The sequence below is a fragment of the Mesoplodon mirus genome (genome assembly GCF_964341445.2).
Source record: "Mesoplodon mirus genome assembly, chromosome: 18".
In the NCBI taxonomy this organism is placed as follows: Eukaryota; Metazoa; Chordata; class Mammalia; order Artiodactyla; family Ziphiidae; genus Mesoplodon; species Mesoplodon mirus.
In genome coordinates, this window is record NC_138994.1 from 54,571,647 (window position 1) to 54,591,574 (window position 19,928).

At 51.6% G+C, this 19,928-nt stretch overlaps 1 protein-coding gene across 3 annotated transcripts in view; it reads right to left on the bottom strand.

The window, feature by feature from the left end:
• The window catches only part of KSR1 (kinase suppressor of ras 1), a 144,395-nt gene that overhangs the window by 55,093 nt on the left and 69,374 nt on the right, over positions 1–19,928 (bottom strand). For all 3 annotated transcript variants that reach the window (XM_082603525.1, XM_082603526.1, XM_082603527.1), the window contains exon 2: positions 9,307–9,447. In XM_082603525.1, the coding sequence (XP_082459651.1) occupies positions 9,307–9,447 (141 nt within the window). The remainder of the gene's footprint in view (positions 1–9,306; positions 9,448–19,928) is intronic.

A 19,928-nucleotide genomic window follows, 5' to 3' on the forward strand; every position in this document is an offset into this window, starting at 1 on the left:
AGGCTACAGGCACACAGTCTTGCTCAAGTCCAACCCGTTGCCAGTGGAAACCAGAGGCAGCTCAGGAACCCCAGGCCACAGCAGGCCATCGGCAGCCCCTAAAGTCCTCCCCAGAGACCCTTGCAATTCAACCTTCACTAGCTCAGATGAGAGAGTTCCTGAGACCTAAGAGACCAAAACTCTTTGGATAATCTTATTTAGATTCAGTCATTCAACAAGAACACCTATTACATGCCAGACACTGGCAATAGAGCAGTGAACAAGACAGCCAGGTCCCTGCCCACATGGGACTTTCGGTCTCGTCAGTTTTCGTTGGGCTTGGCAGCCCAGAAATCTAAAGGACTGAGGAGATGGGCTCACTATTCAAAAATGCCAACCAGTACGGGCTAAGCAGAGCAGTCATCGCATGATTTTTCAGATTTCTAGGAATCAGGCGCACCTCCTCACTCAAAGCTTAAAAGAGGGCACTTTGGTTCGTGATCAGAAAAATAAATCACTTCATCAATGGGAAGGAGTGACGTCTGCAAGTCCTGTAAGGACAGGAACTCACAGGCAATGCCTAGAGCAGCATCTGGCACACAACAGGAGGTAAGCGCACGTTCACTGGGCGAACGCATGATTGGACAAATAGGAGAAAACGTGAGCACGCCCTCAGCTCTGTGTCTCCCCCATGTTTCATCCTGTCCTCCCTCGGGAAGTCAGTCTGCTTTGCCCCGTGGTTATTTGGAGACGTGTACATCCCACCACCCTGTAAGCCCTCCAGGGCAGACTGCACTCTGCTCATCAATGAATCCCCTGGGGTAATTAATCTGGGTACCTGGCACAAGGTAAGTGATCATTGGACATAGAACAAATGGATGGAAAGGAAAGAAAGAAGGAGGGGATTGAGGAAAGGAGGAAGGACAGAGGGAGGGAGGAAGAGAAAGGAAAAATGGGGGAGGGGAGAAAGGCAGGAGAAAAGAAAAGAAAGAGATTGAGAGAGAGGGAGAGGGTGGGGGAGGAGGGGGGAGGGGAGAGGGAGGAAGACTGGAAGAAATAAAGATCAATTCAATTACACAACTACATACAATAGCCCCAGGCTGAGCTATTCTGGGTATGACGTCAGATGACAAAATCTGTCAGGGGAAGGAAGCCTGGATCTGGAGTCACAAGAACGTGAGTTTGAATCCTGACCTGCCTGTCGGCTCTCTGTGTGACGCTAACATGTCACTCAACATCTCTGAGCCTCGGTTTGCTCAGCTATAAAGTGGGGATCATAGTGTTTCTCCCGCGGCCCCCACCCCCCACCCAAGGTATCAGGATTAAAGAGGATGGTATCTATAAAATGCTGCCTTGTAGTTTGCCCTCTTCCTCCCATATCCCGACTTCAGGTCTTCCCCCAACTGGTTAGGTGATGCCCACATGCCAGTCCACCACGCAGGCCTCCACCTCCCAGCCGCTCTGGGCTGGTACTGAGGTCAGCGCCCAAGATCTCAATTCCTCAGTATGGAGGCAGCCCCAGGCCGGTGGGGCTGATTGTTGGCCTGGATCCCTGCACGTGGCTGGGTGAGGGTGTGTGCTGCATTCCGAGGAGGCTCCCAGATGCCAAAGAGCAAGGCTGTCAGGATGGCGGGGCCTCTGGCTCCCAAAGGGAGAGGGTGGGGACGGGAAGAGGGATGTGAGGAGACGCTAGGAGCGAGGGTGGCAGGATTCACGTCTATTAAAGCTGAACCCGGGAGCCAAATACCGGTTCACTCTTCTGGTCTAATCTTACACAGCCTCCCGCTCCACAAGGCCTGCATCCCGAGGCCCACAGAGCTAGAGCCACTCCCAGCCAATGGGAAACCAAGATGGTGGCAGAGGTGAGGCAGCTTTCTTCCCCGTCCCCAGGAGAAGGCCTGACTTTACACATGGGAATGCACGGACAGAGGAAAGGGGAAAGAGAAACCTGCCTAGTCGGGGCCACCACAAAAACCCCTTACCGGACCCGCCTGCATCTTCAGTTCAAAACACGCCACCTGGGCTTCCCTGGTGGCGCAGTGGTTGAGAGTCCGCCTGCCGATGCAGGGGACACGGGTTCGTGCCCCGGTCTGGGAAGATCCCACATGCCGCGGAGCAGCTGGGCCCGTGAACCATGGCCGCTGAGCCTGCGCGTCCCGAGCCTGTGCTCCGCAATGGGAGAGGCCACAACAGTGAGAGGCCCGCGTACCGCAAAACAAAAACAAAAACAAAAACAAAACACACCACCAGCGAGACCTTATTCAGGGAGCCTGTGGCCCATGGAATCCAGCCTCCGCTCACCCACGCTCCCTGCTAGCACTGATCCCAGCCAGCGCTTGCCACTTCCTTTAACAACTACCAACAGGGAAATTGCTGAAGGAAAAAAAAATGGCTCCATGCCAGCAGGCTCTGAAATCATTTCCCCAGCTGCAGCCAGAACATGAAGCTGTGATTTTTAGTTTTTAACCTATAGATGGGGAAGGGGTGGAGATAGTCACAGCCTGTGACTCTAGATGCCCGGGGAAGGGGCCCTGCCTCTAAACTCAGTCTCCTGCTCACTCCCTCGTCCCGAAGGCCGCCCAACCCTCCAGACCTGCTCCCCACTCCTCACCAGCCAGGGGCACTGTCTCACCTTCCACCCACCCCCCACCAGCCCCGATGAATCCAGCCTTCTCACTAGGAGGGGTTCTACTTTCCTTCAAACAATCCTAACGTTCTCTGTCTTCCTCTCTCATGCACACACTCTTCCATGATCTCCCAGATAAAACCCCAACCCCTACGCTCCACTCATGGAGAGATCCACGAACTAACCCTGTTTCCTCACCGATCTCCTCCCGGACCAGCCCTTTGCAAACACTTCCTGTGAGGATGGCACCAGCTTTCTGAGACCCAGACCCTGGGGTCTTTGCAGTTACTGTTCCCTCCCTCCGTCTAGTGTGTCCTTCCCATCCCCACCAGGCTAGCCCCCGGCTAGCACCCACGGTGAGTTTGCCCGCGTGCTTCCACAGACCCCAGGCTGGCTTCCGTCCGGGCACTCGGTGCCAGCTGTCGATCGTGCATCTCCCCCAAGCCTCAGAGCTCCTGGCACTGGGGAGAGCGTGGTTGGCATCCCGGCTCTCAGCACACGGCCTCACCAGCACGGGCTCCAGACCTGTGCTGCCCAATCACAGCAACTGCCAAATGGCTATTTAAATCAAAATTCAGTATGATAGAAACAAATTTTAATTTCACTTTCTCCGTTGCACTACATATATTTCAGGTGTCCCCCGCCGGGCCACATGTGGCTGGTGGCTACCACACTGCAAAGGACAGAATAGAATGTTTCTAGCATCACAGAAAGTTCTATTGGACAGTGTCACTCTAGACAAAGGACTGATGGTTGGGTGAATACAGGAAGGCATCTCCAGAGCTGCCCGTCTCCAGCATCCACAGAGGAGGGAGGAGTCAGTGGTCACACAGGTCAGAGTGCCTGCAGCAGGCTCTGGAGCCACAGAGGGCCGAGATGTGTCCCCGGTGGGAAGAGGAGGAAGAGTGCAGAGTCCCTTCATCCATACCAGAAACCCAGAAGTGCCACACCACCCTGCGGCCACTTCCACGTCCGTCCCCTCTCTTCATCCAGCGGGAGGGCATTCTTTCCAGGAAACTGTATGGCCACAAACTGGTGACCACAATCTAAGGACAAAGCTGAAATACTATTTAGATAACCCTAGAGGCCCAGGTCCTGGGAAGGTGATTTTGAAAAGGAAGGAGGAGGTTATACATGGATACATGGCTACACACATATATGAGGCAGGTATTTTCCTGCGGGAAAAATTAGAGCCCCAGTCACGAAGCTATGAAGCCTCAAGATCAGCAGAGAACTCAAAGAGGCTGAAGAGACAAGTCCCATCACACAAAGACCATCCCCAGAGGCCTCGGGGAGCAGCCCTGGGGCAAATCATCTTGGGGGTATTGACTACACCAATGCACCCCCATAGCTCAGCACAAGGAAATTGCCAGACTTCATGGATTTTGATCCCTTCCCCAAAAAGCCAGACAGAAAAAGGACAGGTAGAGACCCCGTTTTCAAGTCTGGCACCCCCAGCCTCCATCCCACTGTGACTTTCGCTCATTCCTCAGTCACTTTTCACCAGCAAATATCTGCCAGGGCTTCCCATATGCCAGGTGCCATGCTGCTGGGCACCTGGCTTCTTCTGGGCATGAGCTGATGCCTTCTGTGTGGGCCTCTATGTGCACACGTGGGCACCCCTCCAACACAGCGATTCCTAAGATATCACAGAGCAATCCAATCTCTTCCCACTCTATTGCTAAAGAAGAATGAGGTGGGTTTGCATGGATTAACAAAGAGGTGAGATTCAGACTAAAACCCACAGGATGGTGTATATTCTATGATCCCATTTTAACATCTAAAAAAAAAAAAAAAAAAGAAAAGGAAATTTGGATGTGAATAAAAACAATGTGGTACCCTGGATTGGAACCTAGAACAGGAAGAGGACAGTAATGGAAAAACTGGTGAAATCCAAATAGAGTCTGGAGTTTAATTAGTAGTCATGTACCAATGCCATGTTCTGAGTTTCCACGAATGTACCGTGGTAACGTATGATGTTAATGATGGGGGAAGCTGGGTAAGGGGTACATACGGGAACTCTGCATTCTCTCTGCACCTTTTCTGTAAATCTAAAACTATTCCAAAATAAAACATTTATTTAAGAAAATAAACAATGATTTCAATGACATTCAGACGTCAAAGGATTCTGTCTGTGAGGTCAACTTTGGAAAGGCATGGGGCTTTCATGCTGTTTGGAACTTTGGTTTCTGAAATTTGCACCTATTCTAGAACCAATTCTGGCTGAAAGCACACAGGATGCATCAAGGCCTAGCAGGGTGGGGTGGGTGCCAGTCAGAGTCCACACAACTGCCAGGGTTAAGAAACAGAACAAGACAGGCCAACGCCCCAGGGCTGGCCTTGAAGCCAGGGAGCTACTCTAACTCTGCTCCCGCCCCTCCACGGCAAGGAGAAAGTCTAAGGAACACAGTGCGTGAAGCCAGCTCCTCCCCGGTCAGAAGGGGCTGGGATTTCTAAAGGAAACAGCCTTCTTTCAACCTTCAGGACACTCTGGCCCATAGCCCAAGAACTGCCATGAGATCTGGGGGGAAGAAAAAGACTAATTTTGAGAAGAAGGGTCTGGGGAGTCTGGGGGAAGATGGAGTGACACCTGGCCAGTGTCTCCTTGTGGTTCTTAAAACCCAGGCAGCCTGGCCTGCCCTCCTCCTGCTCCCCAGCCACTCTGGCCTCATCTCCTCCAGCCCACCGGTGATGGTGACGATGGTGGTGAGGATGCCAATGGTGGTAAGGATGACCACGTGTGGCCCTTGGGACCAGCAGGAGGTGGGAGGCGGACACTGGGCCTGCCTGCAGTTGGTCCCACGTGCTGCCTTCTGTCTTAAGCCCTCGGCCAACTCCCACTGCCTCTTGATTCAGAAAACTGCCCCGCAGCCAGCCCCTGTTTCCATCCACTCCCCTGATGGCTATTTACAGCTGCCTGGTGTACAAGCCTCCGACAGTCTCTGCTGGGTCTGACTCTCACTCAGGAATAATGGCAGCTGAGGATGAGGTGAGGAAACTGCCTTCATTTTCCCTCTTCCACCCCAGCAAACACCACAGTGCCTCGAAGTGCTTGACCCTCACAACTGCCTCAGCGAACACATGGCACATGGGTTACTCCCCCATTTTACAGAGAAGGAAACTGAGGCTTAGGGAGGTTAAGGGTTTGGCCAGGTTCCCAGAGCCAGGCCAAGAACCCAGGCATTTCTAAGAGGCAGGAGAGGGACGTGGCAAAGAGCGAGGACTCAGTGAATACACGGCACTTGTACTACACGCCAGGTGTGCTCTCTATATGTCAGCTTTGAGGCAAAATGAGCAGGAGACCCTGAGGGGTCCCAGGAGCCCCTTAGTCATGGTGCAGACTCATAATCAGACTACAGAGGCCTCCCAGCAAGAGACTGGTCAGGCATTTGGAAGCACAACCCCTTAATAAATGAAAGGTGGTCCGTAAGTCAGAAGGGCCCCCTGGGGCTCCGGCCTTCCTGGAGAAGGCCCCCTCCTCTGGGAGCACCAACTCTCCCAGGGGTCTTTCCAGAGGCTGACTCATGGGCAGCCAGGCATGACTGGGAAGATGGATCTTTGGGGCTATAGTCCCAACAGTGGCCTACTGTACAGGCTTTAAAAGCCAGACCCTGGAATAACCTGTCACCACCCACTCAGGACCAAACCCTTGACTCAGGGGACATCCGCCATGTCATGATGAGATCCACCCTTCCTCCCTTCTTCTCAAACAGTCATCACATGAGGCCCAATACTCAAAGGGGATTCTGTGACCAACAACCAGAGCAGGCAGGTCCCTGTCTCCCGGAGCTTGTACTCCAGCGGGAGAGAGGAGATGGACCCCGAGCAACAAATAAGTTACATAAACTCCAGAAAGTGACTGGTGCCCTTGAGAAAATCAGCCAAGGTGCACTGGTAGAAAATGGAAGATACGAGTGACCTTTAGGTCACATCATCAGGGAAGACTGCTCGGAGGAAGTGACCATAGACCTGACACTAGAATGATGTCCACGGGATCAGCCTAGGAAAGTGCACTCCAGAGAGCGGGAGAGCGGGTGCAAAGGTCAAACCAGAGGGAGCGAAGGGGAGGGTGAGCGAGAGCAGGTGGGGATGGGTGGGTGGGGAGACAGATGGAGAGATGTAGAGAGATGAAGTTCATTATACGTATTATGTGTTATTATACATATACATTATACATATAATGTGTTACATGTACGCCGAACTGTTAATAATGCCCAAGGTACCGCCAGCTCACAAAACAGTTTCCCTCAACCTTCACATGGACCAACTCTTTTCTGCCAGTTTCTTCTTTTTTTTTTTCTAATTTAATTAATTTATTTATTTTTGGCTGCGTTGGTCTTCGTTGCCACGAGTGGGCTTTCTCTAGTTGCGGCGAGCGGGGGCTACTCTTCCTTACAGTGCGTGGGCTTCTCATTGCAGTGGCTTCTCTTGTTGCGGAGCACAGGCTCTAGGTGCACAGGCTTCAGTAGTTGCGGCACGCAGGCTCAGTAGTTGTGGCACACGGGCTTACTTGCTCCGCGGCATGTGGGATCTTCCCGGACCAGGGCTTGAACCCGTGTCTCCTGCATTGGCAGGCGGATTCTTAACCACTGCACCACCAGGGAAGTCCCTCTGCCAGTTTCTTAAAAGCTGGCATATGCCACAAATATGAGGGCCACTGGGGCCGGGGCCAGGGCCGGGAGCATGTAAGGTGCTGAGAGCGCCCCTGTGGGTCCCCCCCATTCATTCCCATCTTCTTCCACCCCCTTCCCCAAACCTTTTATGCTCATGTCACCTCCTGTCCTGGAATCTCTCCTAGGGAAAATTCTTAAATACACAAATAGCTTCCTAAATAATATTAACCACCATGTTATATATGATAGTCAACAACTGGAATTAACCTCTGCCTGGTAAACTACAGCACATACACTTCAACATTATGCATCCACTTAAAAAAAGGCTGGGGGTTACTAAGTGTGAAAATACGGGAAAAACAGGCTGGTTAGCAGGTCAAATGATAAGAGCAAAATATAAAATTGTTTATTCAGGATGGTTTAAACCAGTGTTGCCCTAGAGAAATATAATGCAAGCCACACACTTAAATTTTAATTTTTGAGCAGCCACATTTTAAAAAGTAAATATCTATGAAGGTAATTTTAATCACATTTTATTTAGCTTAATATATCCAAAATAGTGTCATCTCAACAGATTAAAATTTTAAAGTTGTTAATATTTCTTTTTCTTTTTTCTGTATCAAGTCTTCATTCAGCACATCTTTGAATTTATATCTTTGAAATCATAACACATCTCAGTGTGGACTTGCCACATTCCAAGTCACAATATTAGCTACCTTACTAGACAGCACAGGTCTAACCCACTAGAGATTTTTTAAAGACTTAACTATTAGGGTAAAAAAAAAAAGACTAGAAGGAAAAATCAAAATCTTAATGATCACAGGTTTTTCTCTGAGTAGTGGGAATATGTATGTGATTTTTCCCCTCCCTTTTCTGTTTTCCAAAGTGTAAATGAATAAGTATAAAATGAATTCATATTACTTTTAAAACAATAGCAAGAGTCCATCTTTTTAATTTTAGAAGAGAAGTAAAGGATTTAAAAGACCTGGCTGGGTGAATCACACCTGCCAAGCATTGATTTATTGATGCCCCGTGAGAGCTGTCCTGGACCCCTGACCCTCTCCATGCAAACTGGTTGATTGGTTAGTGGGTAGGTGGGTGGGTAGGTTGGATGGATGGCAAGAGAGAACAAAGGAAGGAAAATAATATATTACTGCAGTTACAGGAGAAAACTAAACTCAGACCCTTGCTTCCAAATTCCAAAGCTATCATTTACTAGCTGTATGATTTTAAAGTTATTTGACCCTTCTGTGCTTTAATTTTCTCAAGTATAAGATGGCAATAATGGGGCTTCCCTGGTGGCGCAGTTGTTGAGAGTCCGCCTGCCGATGCAGGGGACACGGGTTCGTGCCCCCATCCAGGAAGATCCCACATGCCGCAGAGCTGCTGGGCCCGTGAGCCATGGCCGCTGAGCCTGCGCGTCCAGAGCCTGTGCTCCGCAACGGGAAAGGCCACAACAGTGAGAGGCCCGCATACCGCAAAGAAAAAAAAAAAGGCAATAATGATAGTGACTCCTTCACAGGATTTTGTGAGGATGAAGTGAGATTCTCTGCACAGAGTGTTTTGTTTTGTTTTGTTTTTTGCGGTACGCGGGCCTCTCACTGTTGTGGCCTCTCCCGTTGCGAAGCACAGGCTCCGGACGCGCAGGCTCAGCGGCCATGGCTCACGGGCCCAGCCGCTCTGCGGCATGTGGGATCCTCCCAGACCGGGGCACGAACCCGTGTCCCCCGCATCGGCAGGCGGACTCTCAACCACTGCGCCACCAGGGAAGCCCTGCACAGAGTGTTTAACACAGTGTCTGTTGCATAGCCAGTATTTCCAGAAATGTCGGCTGCTGTCCTCACGGCGAACCTATGAGTGGTGTGGTCAGGCTGTCTGGCTCATAAAGCGATGGCACCCAGGACACATACTAGAGCCACATGTACCCTGAGCCCCTCCTGTTGCTGCCATCCCCCCACATCCCTTTCCTGAGTATTGAGCACAGGCCACAGTGGAGCTGGTCCTCGGGTTTGTGTGTGGTCCCTTTGCTTGACTACCCCCCCATGCCCCACCCCCAGACCCCAATTCCCCACAGCCCGGTCCACGTACCTGTACCGCCTCCGGCCTCACGTTAAAGATGTACAGCCAGTCGCTGAAGCGAGGGTAGCTGTTGAGCTCCGGGGTCCTCTCGCTGGGAGCCACGCTCAGCTTGCACTGCCGCTGCTTGCAGATGTACCGAACCAGCTTTGCCTGTGGGAAGTCCAGGAAAGAAAAGTGGGTTCGTTCTGGGCATGTGTACATGGCAGCCCTGAGCATGATATGGGGAGCTCTGGCAAACACAGGCCGTGTGCTAAGGACAGGGGCCTGCCAGGTGCCCCCTCTGCTGCCATTCAAACGGGGTGAAGCAGGAAACCCTAGAGAACCACCCATCACCCGTTACCCCACCCACGGCTGGCTGGCACGGCCTCCCCCTCGGGACCACACTCTTCGGAGAGTAACTGTCGAGACTGGGCAGAAGACAGAACCGGCTTAAACCGGGAGAGGATGAGTAACCTTCCACTTAGGCTGCTTCCAGCCTAGAGTCAGATTGTCTGGGCTGGGATCCGAGGGCTCAGACACACCCTAGCCCTGTGACCTTGGACAAGCTACTTAACACCCCGCCCCCAGGAAAGCCTCAGTTTCCTTCACCAGAAAATGGGGGTAATAATAGAACCTCCCTCTCTGGGGGGGCAGAGAAGAAATGAAGCACTCAGTGTGTGCCTGGCACATAGCACACACACCGTGAGTGCTGGCCAGGCCTGTGGGCTGTGGCATGGCTGGCAAAGGTCCCTGATTTGGGTCCACCAAGACCCATCCCTGAAATGTATGCAAATTTCAGACATGTGAATCTGTGCATTTTCCAGGGAAGCGTGTCCACAGCTTTCAAAAGAGTCTCAAAAGGCTAAAACTTCAAAAAACTAAGGGTAAATTAAAGTCAGACTAGTATTCTCTTTGACAAACGCTGGGCCCCGACCAGCCGGGTGCTGATGGATGCAGAGGGGCAAGACCTGCAGCGCGGGCGCAGCGGGGGCTGATTGAGAAGGTGGAGTGGACTTGAACAGATGGAGATGAGCGCACAACCCAAAGCGGACCAGGCTCGGCTGAGGCCCAGCGACCCAGGGACCCGTTGAGAGCTTCCCCCAAAGGCAGGCACCACCTTCAAAGTCTTGGACAGGGCCTCCCTGGTGGCGCAGTGGTTGAGAGTCCGCCTGCCGATGCAGGGGATACGGGTTCGTGCCCCGGTCTGGGAGGATCCCATATGCCGCGGAGCGGCTGGGCCCGTGAGCCATGGCCGCTGGGCCTGCGCATCCGGAGCCTGTGCTCCGCAACGGGGGAGGCCACAACAGTGAGAGGCCCGCATACCGCAAAAAAAAAAAAAAAAAAAAAAAAAAAAAAAAAGTCTTGGACAAAGGAACCCTGCCATTGGAGCCACTTCCCAAGATCTGCTGCCCGCTTCAGGGTTTTTGCCCTTGTTAATTCATTCCTTTTTCTTTCATCTGTAAATATCTCAGTATATTTTCTCTAAAGAGTAAGGATTCTTTTTGTTAGCACAGTTGCAATGCTAAAAAATAATTACTGATATTTAATAATTTAAAATTTCAAATACTTAGAAAGCCTCCCAATTTCCAAACAGGAGCTCTCGACCATTTTTGGACCATGGACCCCTTTGGCAGTCTGGGGAGGTCCCTGATCCCTTTCTAAGAATAATGCTTTTAAATCCATAAAACAGAACATTAGGATTACAAATGAAATCAATTATATTTAAATATACTTATCAAAGTATTACTTAAAATTGTGATAGAGTACTATAAGCTTCTTTATTAAAGCATCAAACAATATCTAGCAACGGGTCTCATACCTTTGAAGTTGTGACAAGTATAAACTGCTTTTTCAGACAGCCCCACAACTGTCACGTGATATGAAAACAGCTGTGATTTCTACTCGTGACCAAGCCGCACATATTTGCTAAGATGGCTGTGCCTTGTTGCCTCCATTCAAATTGAACAACATACTACATTTCAGATAAGGTTAATGAAAAAAAAAGAAGGTACAATTCTTTCCCCTCCAAATTCATGGACCCCCTGAATTCTATCCACAGACCCCAGGCTAAAGAAACCTTATGGCTAGAGGGATATGAGGTGTGAAATGAGACTCATAATAACAACAAAACCATTGTTTCTACATCAGTCTTTCTGAAGTTTCCCCCAGAAATGTATCTGGTCCCAGGCTCACAATCTGCTAGACTCAGGGGCACGGGCCCTCTCCGGCAGCCCTGAGCTCTGCTAAGTCCTGCTATCTAGAGAGCTCAGCGGCAAGTGGAGACAATTGCTAGAGAGGAAACACTGAGTCAGAACAAAAATAATTCCACGCATTGTACAGCTTTGATGTTTAGTGAAACCTAGACAAAGGCAAGCCCAGTGGCATTCCTGCACCACACGCCCTTCAGGTACCCAGAGCAGACATTACTAATGGAACGCTCTCTGCTGAGGCTGGCAGCTCCGGGTTGCCACACAAGACGTGTACTGTGCTGTCCTATTATGGAACCTAGGCCCCTGGGAGCATCTTTAGAGCATAAAGCTAACAAATGTGAAGGCACAAGTGCTGCTTTCATTCTACGGGGCTAAGTAGAGGCACTCATGTCCCACTCTGACCCAACTCTCCCAATGGTGACCAGACGCCAATTCCAAGTTCAGGGCTTCAACTTTCTTTTCCAGGCTCATCTCCTCTCCACCCAACCTGGGTGCTCCAGGGATTCCACAAATACCTTCTGTACTTCCCTACTCCCAGGCCTCCACTCAAACTGTTTTGGCAGGAAATCCTTCCCTCCTCCAGCCACAATGTCCTTGGCCTGGGCAAGACCTCCCGGGCTAACTAGAATCCCCCATCTCCCTTTCCGCGTGCACTGTCTACACCTCTCTGGTAGCGCCTATCACAGAGGGGCTCACGTTTGAGCTTCTGACTGGGTCTCCCCCAATAGATGTGAGCTCCCAGGGCAGTGGACACAGCACAGGCTTCAGAGTTGAACAGAATCTGGGTTCAAATCTAGTTTCTGCCATTTAACAGCTGTGTGACCTCGGGGAAGTGCATTAACATCTCTGAGTCTTGGTTCTGTCATCTGTACAACAGCAAGGATGATACCAGCTTGCAGTTGGTTGGGAGGATTGAATTATAGTATGGAAACCACCCCCAAAGACTAGGTTAGTCCCCCATTATTTTACATCAGGGCAGGGACCGTGCCCACCTCATTTGACTGTCCCCACACGCCTATTACTGCATCTGGCACATAACATGTGCTCAAAGATGCCTGAGGAAGGAAGGAGGGAAGAAAACACAGGGGCCTTATCCCCACATCGAAAGGTTTCTCACAGCCAGGGCTTCCTTCCACTCCAAACTGCTCTCAAACCACAGTGTCAGATTGCTGACCAAAGACAAGGCAATAAATCAATTAACTATGCAAAGTCAAAACCATTCTTTTCTGCATGAACCAAAGAGCTCAGGCTGCTGGCACTAACATCAGCAGTGAAGAGGGCGGACCGTCACCAGCCCGAGTGTTTCAAGGGCTGCACCCCTAGGAGCCAATTAACAACCCATCCATTCCGCTAAGACTTTGGCCATCACAGGCCAACATCAAGATCAGTCAACCCGGCCTTATTAACGAGCCAGTATCTGGGGGCTTTATCGCATTCAGCCCCGCCAGCATGTCCCGCCCTTTTCAGCCTCAAGGCCCGCAGCCCTGGCCCTCTACCAGGAAGGCTCATCCCAATGACCTCTCAGCCTCCACAACTCAGCTTAGATATCCATTCCTCCAGGAAGACTTCACCAAGCCCTTCAGCCCTGTTCTTCACAGCTCCAGCCCTTCTCCTCCATCAGATCACACAGCGCAGTTCTAATATTTTACTTGTCTGCTTCCTTCTTTAGACAGGAAACTCCCTGAAGCCAGGGGCCTGGTCTGTGTTCTTGATCACCTGATCACCACTAGATCCCCAGGGGCCAGCACAGCACCTGGCATGTGGTCTGCTGCTGTAAAACCTTAGTTGAATGAATGGACAAATGAACACACAATACATTTTGGAGCCCCGACAGGCACACATGTTTATTAAAATGACAGTGGAAAACAAATGCCAATCAGGCAAGTGATGGCTCAGGAGCTTGAGAGTCTCAAAATCCAGGGGGAGTTCCCCCAAAGCAGAGCGAGCGGTTTCTTTTTTTAAAGGCTGTTAGAGATCCCCACTAGGCAGCCCAGAGGGGCCCCATAGGTAGGACCATGCAGAATTTAAAGGGGTTCCTCACTGCACGCAGTTGACAACCCATAAGCCTGGCCACCCATGCGGGGACCAGGAAAGGGGATGAGTCGGGGTGCGCTGCGACCCAACTGCCCACGGGACCGGTGTACTAGAGCTCGTAAAGAAGAAACGACACCTGCAGATTTGGGCTCTGCTTAAGGAGGTGCCCGGCATGCACCTGAGCAAAAATAAGGCTGCTCTCACTTTTTAGAAAGTTGGTTGCAGTCGCAGAAACACCCAGGGGTTACTTTCCCAGACGAGCCGTAGCAGGGCCTGCCAGCCCATCACCAGGGGCCTCCGTGAGGGCTTTTCATGGGTAGCGTCATTTTCTCTTAACCACAGAACCGCAAGATATAAATTCTTCAGAAAGAAGAGCACCTGGGGGTTTCAGCGATGGGACCAGCAGCAAGAGGGAAAGAGTCATCAGCAGTCTGGCCACAGGCGAGGACCTGCGGTAGAACAAAATTCCTCCACCCCTGATACTCTTTTTTTTTTTTTTTTTTTTTTTTGCGGTACATGGGCCTCTCACTGTTGTGGCCTCTCCCGTTGCGGAGGTCAGGCTCCGGACGCGCAGGCTCAGCGGCCATGGCTCACGGGCCCAGCTGCTCCGCGGCATGTGGGATCCTCCCGGACCTGGGCACGAACCCGTGTCCCCTGCATCGGCAGGCGGACTCTCAACCACTGCACCACCAGGGAAGCCCCACACTATATATTCTTAAGAGGATGTCCACAGCAGTCCTTGCTAGGGCCAGGTCCCTGTCTAATCCATCCCAAACTTCAGGAAGTCGCCAAAGTTCTTGGGACTTTCTCCAGCCTTCCCTGTACGGTCCCTGAAGCTGCTGCTCCTTCCCTGGCACCAGCCAGCTCTGCCCAGGCCTCGGGCTGTCCCCCTTACTTCTCTTACCTCCTCCCCAAAGCTGGAGTGAGCTTCTGGGGACCTCCTGCCAACCCAGCCAGCTAAGCAGTCTGGTCTGGCTGCCACGGCCAACGTGTTGCAGAATGATTTGTGAGGTTGTAAGGAGGCCTCTGGAGGTCATGACGCAGCTCATGGCTCCCCGCACAGGCCAGGCCAGGCACTCAGCTCCAAGACTGTCAGCGGCAGCCCTCGGCCCTGGCACCGCCGAGCCTTGCAGAGGTCTCGAGGGTACCCAGTGGGGCTGCCATTAGTGGGCAAGGGGCAGAGCGAGCGAGCATGCCAGGGGAAGTGGGGCGAGCAGAGGAGAAAGTGACCTCAATTCCCAAGTCGGGTATTTCGCAACCAGCCATTCTTCACGCCCTCTGTCCCGCGCCCATTTCCTCCCGGGGAAGCCGCCACACGCGTGCATTTGTGCAGAGACAATCTCCCCGCCGAGTCTCCCACCAGCAACCCTGCCCTGACGTTAAACTCAGAGTCGGGGAACTTCAAACACAAACAAACAAGTCTGCCCCAGACCACAAGTGGAGCCATTCCCAAGGAGGCCGGGGGAGAGAGGGCCACAGCTGGGAACTCAGGGCCTCCCGCCCCCTTCGTCGGCTCCACTGGGGCTGCAGACTCTGGAGCGTGACAACCAGCTGCAGATGGGAGCTTCAAACCCAGGCTGAGACAAAACAGGATGAGACTTTGGCCTCACTGGTGGGTGTCAGTACCAGGGGCCAGCACAGCAGTGGGTGCAGGAGACCCTGCCCAGAGGCACTGACACTTTGTCCCAGTTCAAACACTTACTCTACGTGCCTGTCTGAAGTTGAGCAGCCCACAGAGCATGGCTTAGCTCTCAACCCCTCAATTATAAGACGTAATCCCAGAGAATTCCTGACACTGCACACCGTAGGGGGCCTGGGTGTGAATTATCAAGCAGAGGCCTGGAAAAAAGGCAGAGGCTGCACCTAATGACAAAGGTAGGTTTCTGCCAATGGGCCTACTCCCTTACCTACCCTGAAGACCTGGTGCCTGGAAGCCACTAGAAGGGAGGGATGGGGGAAGGTGAGACACTTCAAACTCTGATCTGAAAGCACCTGCTATGAGTAGGAGGTCGTGCCATATACGGGGGAGATAGGTCTTCTTTTCCAGGAACATGACTGTTTGCCTAGCAACTGAGACCATCACGGAAAAGGATAGAGGACTATGCAGGGGGTAAGGGGCAAGGTCAGGTGAGCTCCTCGAATACCAGGGGTGGACTAACGTGACGGCGAACTCCCCTGGCATGATGGGTGCTGCTCATTACCTATCTGATATCCATGCCTGACTTCTTCTGCACTCACAGGCCCACTCTGTTTGGGGCAGCACTGTGCCGGGTGATGAACTGGTCTGAGTCAGCGGTTCTCAACCCTCACTTTATGTCCATGTAATCGACCTAGGATGGGGTCCCAGCACGGCTCTTGTGATGATCTGGGCCCCACTTCCAGCTTCGTTTGAAATTAGCTATGTATGACAGTTCTGGTCAATGAGACACGAGAGCGTGTCTGCTGGAAATGCTGGGAAAGTGTTTGCTTTCCTCACAAGTGGGACGGTCTCCGGGGCTTCCCATAGCCCCCCTTCCTGCTCTGAAGATTGGAATTGCCAAGAGTTATCCAGAGAACCACACAGACACCACTGTTAAGCAGATAAGCACATGAGCCACCTTACTCCAAACTTCTCATAGTAGGAGAGACATAAGGGCCTGTTTGTGGAAGTCACATCTTCTGTTACTTGCCACGGAAAGCAGTCCTTCCTGCTAACGTTTATTAAGGCTGCACTGTCTCAAACCTCCTTCTAAACCTTCTAAGGTTTCCGGTCTGCTTCCAGAAAATCTACAAAAAGAAAAAGAAGGTATCTCGCCATTCTTCTTGGGACCATGTGTCATCCAAAAGCATTCCTCCAAAAGTCTTTCCAGGGCTTCCCGGTGGTGCAGTGGTTAAGAATCCGCTTGCCGGGCTTCCCTCATGGCGCAGTGGTTGAGAGTCCGCCTGCCGATGCAGGGGACGCGGGGTCATGCCCCGGTCCAGGAAGATCCCACATGCCGCAGAGCGGCTGGGTCCATGAGCCATGACCACTGATCCTGAGCGTCCAGAGCCTGTGTTCCACAACGGGAGAGGCCACAAGAGTGAGAGGCCCGTGTACCGCAAAAAAACAAACACACAAACAAAAAAAACAACGGATCTATATAGCAAGTAGCTAGAGACTAGAGGGGATGGGGAAGGGTGGGAGAGCAAAGTCAGCCAGGGGGCAGGGCCAGCTCATGCAGGTCCCAGAAGATTCTGGAAGGTCCTGGAAGGCCACACTAAGGCATCTGCAATCAATCTTGCAGGCGTGGGGAGGAATGCAAAGGAAGAAATGTAGTCAGATTTGGATTTTTGAATGATCATTCTGGAAACCATGTAGAGGACAGATTGAAGTGGGTGTGGAGAAAGCAGAGACAGGAAAGTCAATTAAGGAGCCAATGCAATTCAGCAAATGAGAACAAAAGGTAATTTAGTCAGTGGCAGTGTGGGTGGAAAGGAAGGAGCAGATTCTAGAGATGTTTTATTAGCATTTTTACTATAAAGACAAGACTTCCCTGCTTGCTTGTCTGGGGAATTTCTGGCATACCAGCACCCTGGAATGCAGGAAGCCTGAGAGCTGAGTTTCTCCAGCAAATGAGTCAACATGTGTTTGACTTAGTAGAACTTGGTGCTTCATGGGGGAGGGGCCAGCTACCTGTCAGAAGCCTTCGGGCCCGAAGGTCTGACTTGGAAAAGGCACCTGAGCCCAGGTGTCTCCCGGCTTGCCCCTTCCCCACCTCCCAGGTAGAGGGGTGCCCTGCACCTGCCAGGAGCAAAAGTCACTGCCCCAGGTGCTCCATCTCCAGCTCCTCCCAAAGCCCCCAGAAGGGGGTCAGCTAGAAAGAGGCAGCACTTGCCAGAGCGGCCAGGCCCTGGAGGAGCTTGTCCAGCCAGCCCCCTCCGGCCCGCATGCAGAGCAGGAAGCTCCCACCCCTTAAAGGACAGCAGGCCCAGGACAGCAGGCCCAGATGTTCCTGCAAGAGAAAGAGCGAGCTCTCCCCTATCTTCCTTGGAAAGATCATGGGGATGGAGAGTCAGATAGACTGAAGTTCAAACCTCACCCCCACCTCCTACCAGCTAAGGGACTGTGGGCCATTGACAATCTCTCTGAGCCTTTATTTCCTCTATTGTAAATGAGGGGGAAGATCAGCCTCCAAAGATCCCTGTCAAGACAAAACGGTAAGACGTGCTCAGCAGCTGGCGTGCCACAGGCACCCAGCAAATATCTGTTCCCATCTCCTTTCTCTGGGGCCTTAATCGTGGGTAAGGCCGTGGCTTTGACGGCTGACAGGGAGCCCAGGACAGGGGTTGGGGGGAGGCCTCAAAAAGCGAGTGTCCAAAGGCAGGGGTTGATTACTGGTCTGCTGACCTGTCTGCAGGCTTCCCACGGAACAGGGCTAAGAACCGACTGTAGAAACAAACAGCTCTGAGCAAGAGGGCGGGTCAGCACTACCCCCGCTTTTACAATCCATTCTGTACTATCAAGATCTGAGCAACACCTCTGACGCTGCATTACCAAGCTGAGTTTCAGGTGAGACCAGGATGCCCCACCAGCGACGCGACTGCCCGTTCTAGCTTGAAGGGCACCAATGAGATGACCTGGTAGCTTATGGGTACTTGTGCGGATGCCTCACACCTGGTCACAGCACGTCACAGTTTACAGACATCATCCCATCCGACCCTCCCCACAGACCCATGAGAACCACCCTCATCTCCATTTACAGAGATGAGAAACCAAGGCTCAGAGGTGAAGTGACGTGCCTCAGGCCACAGGATATTTACTGTGTTAAGGCACCAGCTTCACACCCAGGCTTTTCAAGTCCAATTGTCAGTGCTCTCACCCCCTCCCCCCACCAAGAGGGGACAAAATTATTTTAAGTTAATAGATTAAAACCAAGCACTCCTGAAACACTGAGTCCCACTGGGGCCACTCCCAGCCGGGACCCCTCAGATGCCTCTCAGGAAGGAAGGCTGGGAGGCGCTTGGCAAGGGCATTCACGCCTCTTTTCACCAGGGATCTGCCAAGGCCATTCGACTACCCACAGCCTTCTCTGTTATAAACTCTTCCCAGCACTCTTCTTAAGAGACCATTTTATCTGGGCAGAGGAAGATAAGGAAATGTGGGGTTTAGATGACGTAAGAAAGAAATCAGACCTGGAACCCGGGAATGGAATTGCAGTGGGGTTGAGGTGACGGCAGCTCTGGGACTACCCTCTCCAGCACACAAAGGCCCAAAGATACAGGATCTCTGCCCCTAAGCCCTGTGCAGTCCCCTCAGCTGTAACTGGGCTGACATCACCGACACTATTATTGGTGGAGAGTGAGGAAGGGCTCGGATAGCAGAATGTCACTGTTGAGCTATCCCAGGAATGCCGGCCAGAGGCGGTAGGGAGGGATGGTCAGACCTGGGTTCAAATCCCAGGTCTATTGCTGTCCAGTTGCCTTAAGTTACTCAGCCATTCTATGCTTTAGTTTCCTTATCTGTAAAATGGGAGAATAACAGTACTACCTTCATGGGTGGGAGATGTAAAGTGCTTAGCACGAGGCCTGGCAGATTGTTAATACTCATGGTCAGCCATTTTTATCACAAAATGTATCTTGTTATCTTTGAAAGTAGTTAAATTCTGACTTATTGATTCCTTTAAGATTCTTGCTCATATTTCCGAGTGAGTCCGTTTACATGGCAAATACCAAGCTACACTTGTGTGTTCCCCAAAAAGGGGCAAACGCAGACAAGGTCAGGTGAGGCTGGAACACACTCACCCCAGAGGCTGAGCAGGGAACACACAAGCGGGCCTGTGTGACAGGAACCCAGTGAGCCGACTGAGCAGCAGAGTGAAGCAAACCAGGACAACTATTAAGATGCATGCAACCTGAGGAAGCAAGCCCAGGAGGACCTGGAAGGGGCAGGCATGGCAGCCACCAGGCTTGGCACACGGGCTGTCATGGGAGCTGTCCTCCAGGCCAGGGGCAGGGGTGACACAGATCAAAGACACACACACATGCATACCTGCCACCCTGGACAAGCTATGGCTGAACAAAGAGGGGCCCCATTTCAAAATAAACAGAGCAGGTGGGCTGCCAACCGCCCAAGAAATCAACTGACCACAACTTACTGAAGAAATCAGATAATAATAGCTAACACTGACAAGGTGTTTATCATGTGCCAGGCATTGCTTTAAGTGCTTTATATATACATTAAGCCACTTAATCCTCATAAAAAAATTGGTGAGATATAGGATGGATAAACAACAAGGTCCTACTGTATAGCACAAGGAACTATATTCAGTATCCTGTGATAAACCATAATGGAAAAGAATATGAAAAAGAGTATACATGTATGTGTGTAACTGAATCCGTTTGCTGTACAGCAGACGTTAACACAACATTGTAAATCAACTATACTTCAAT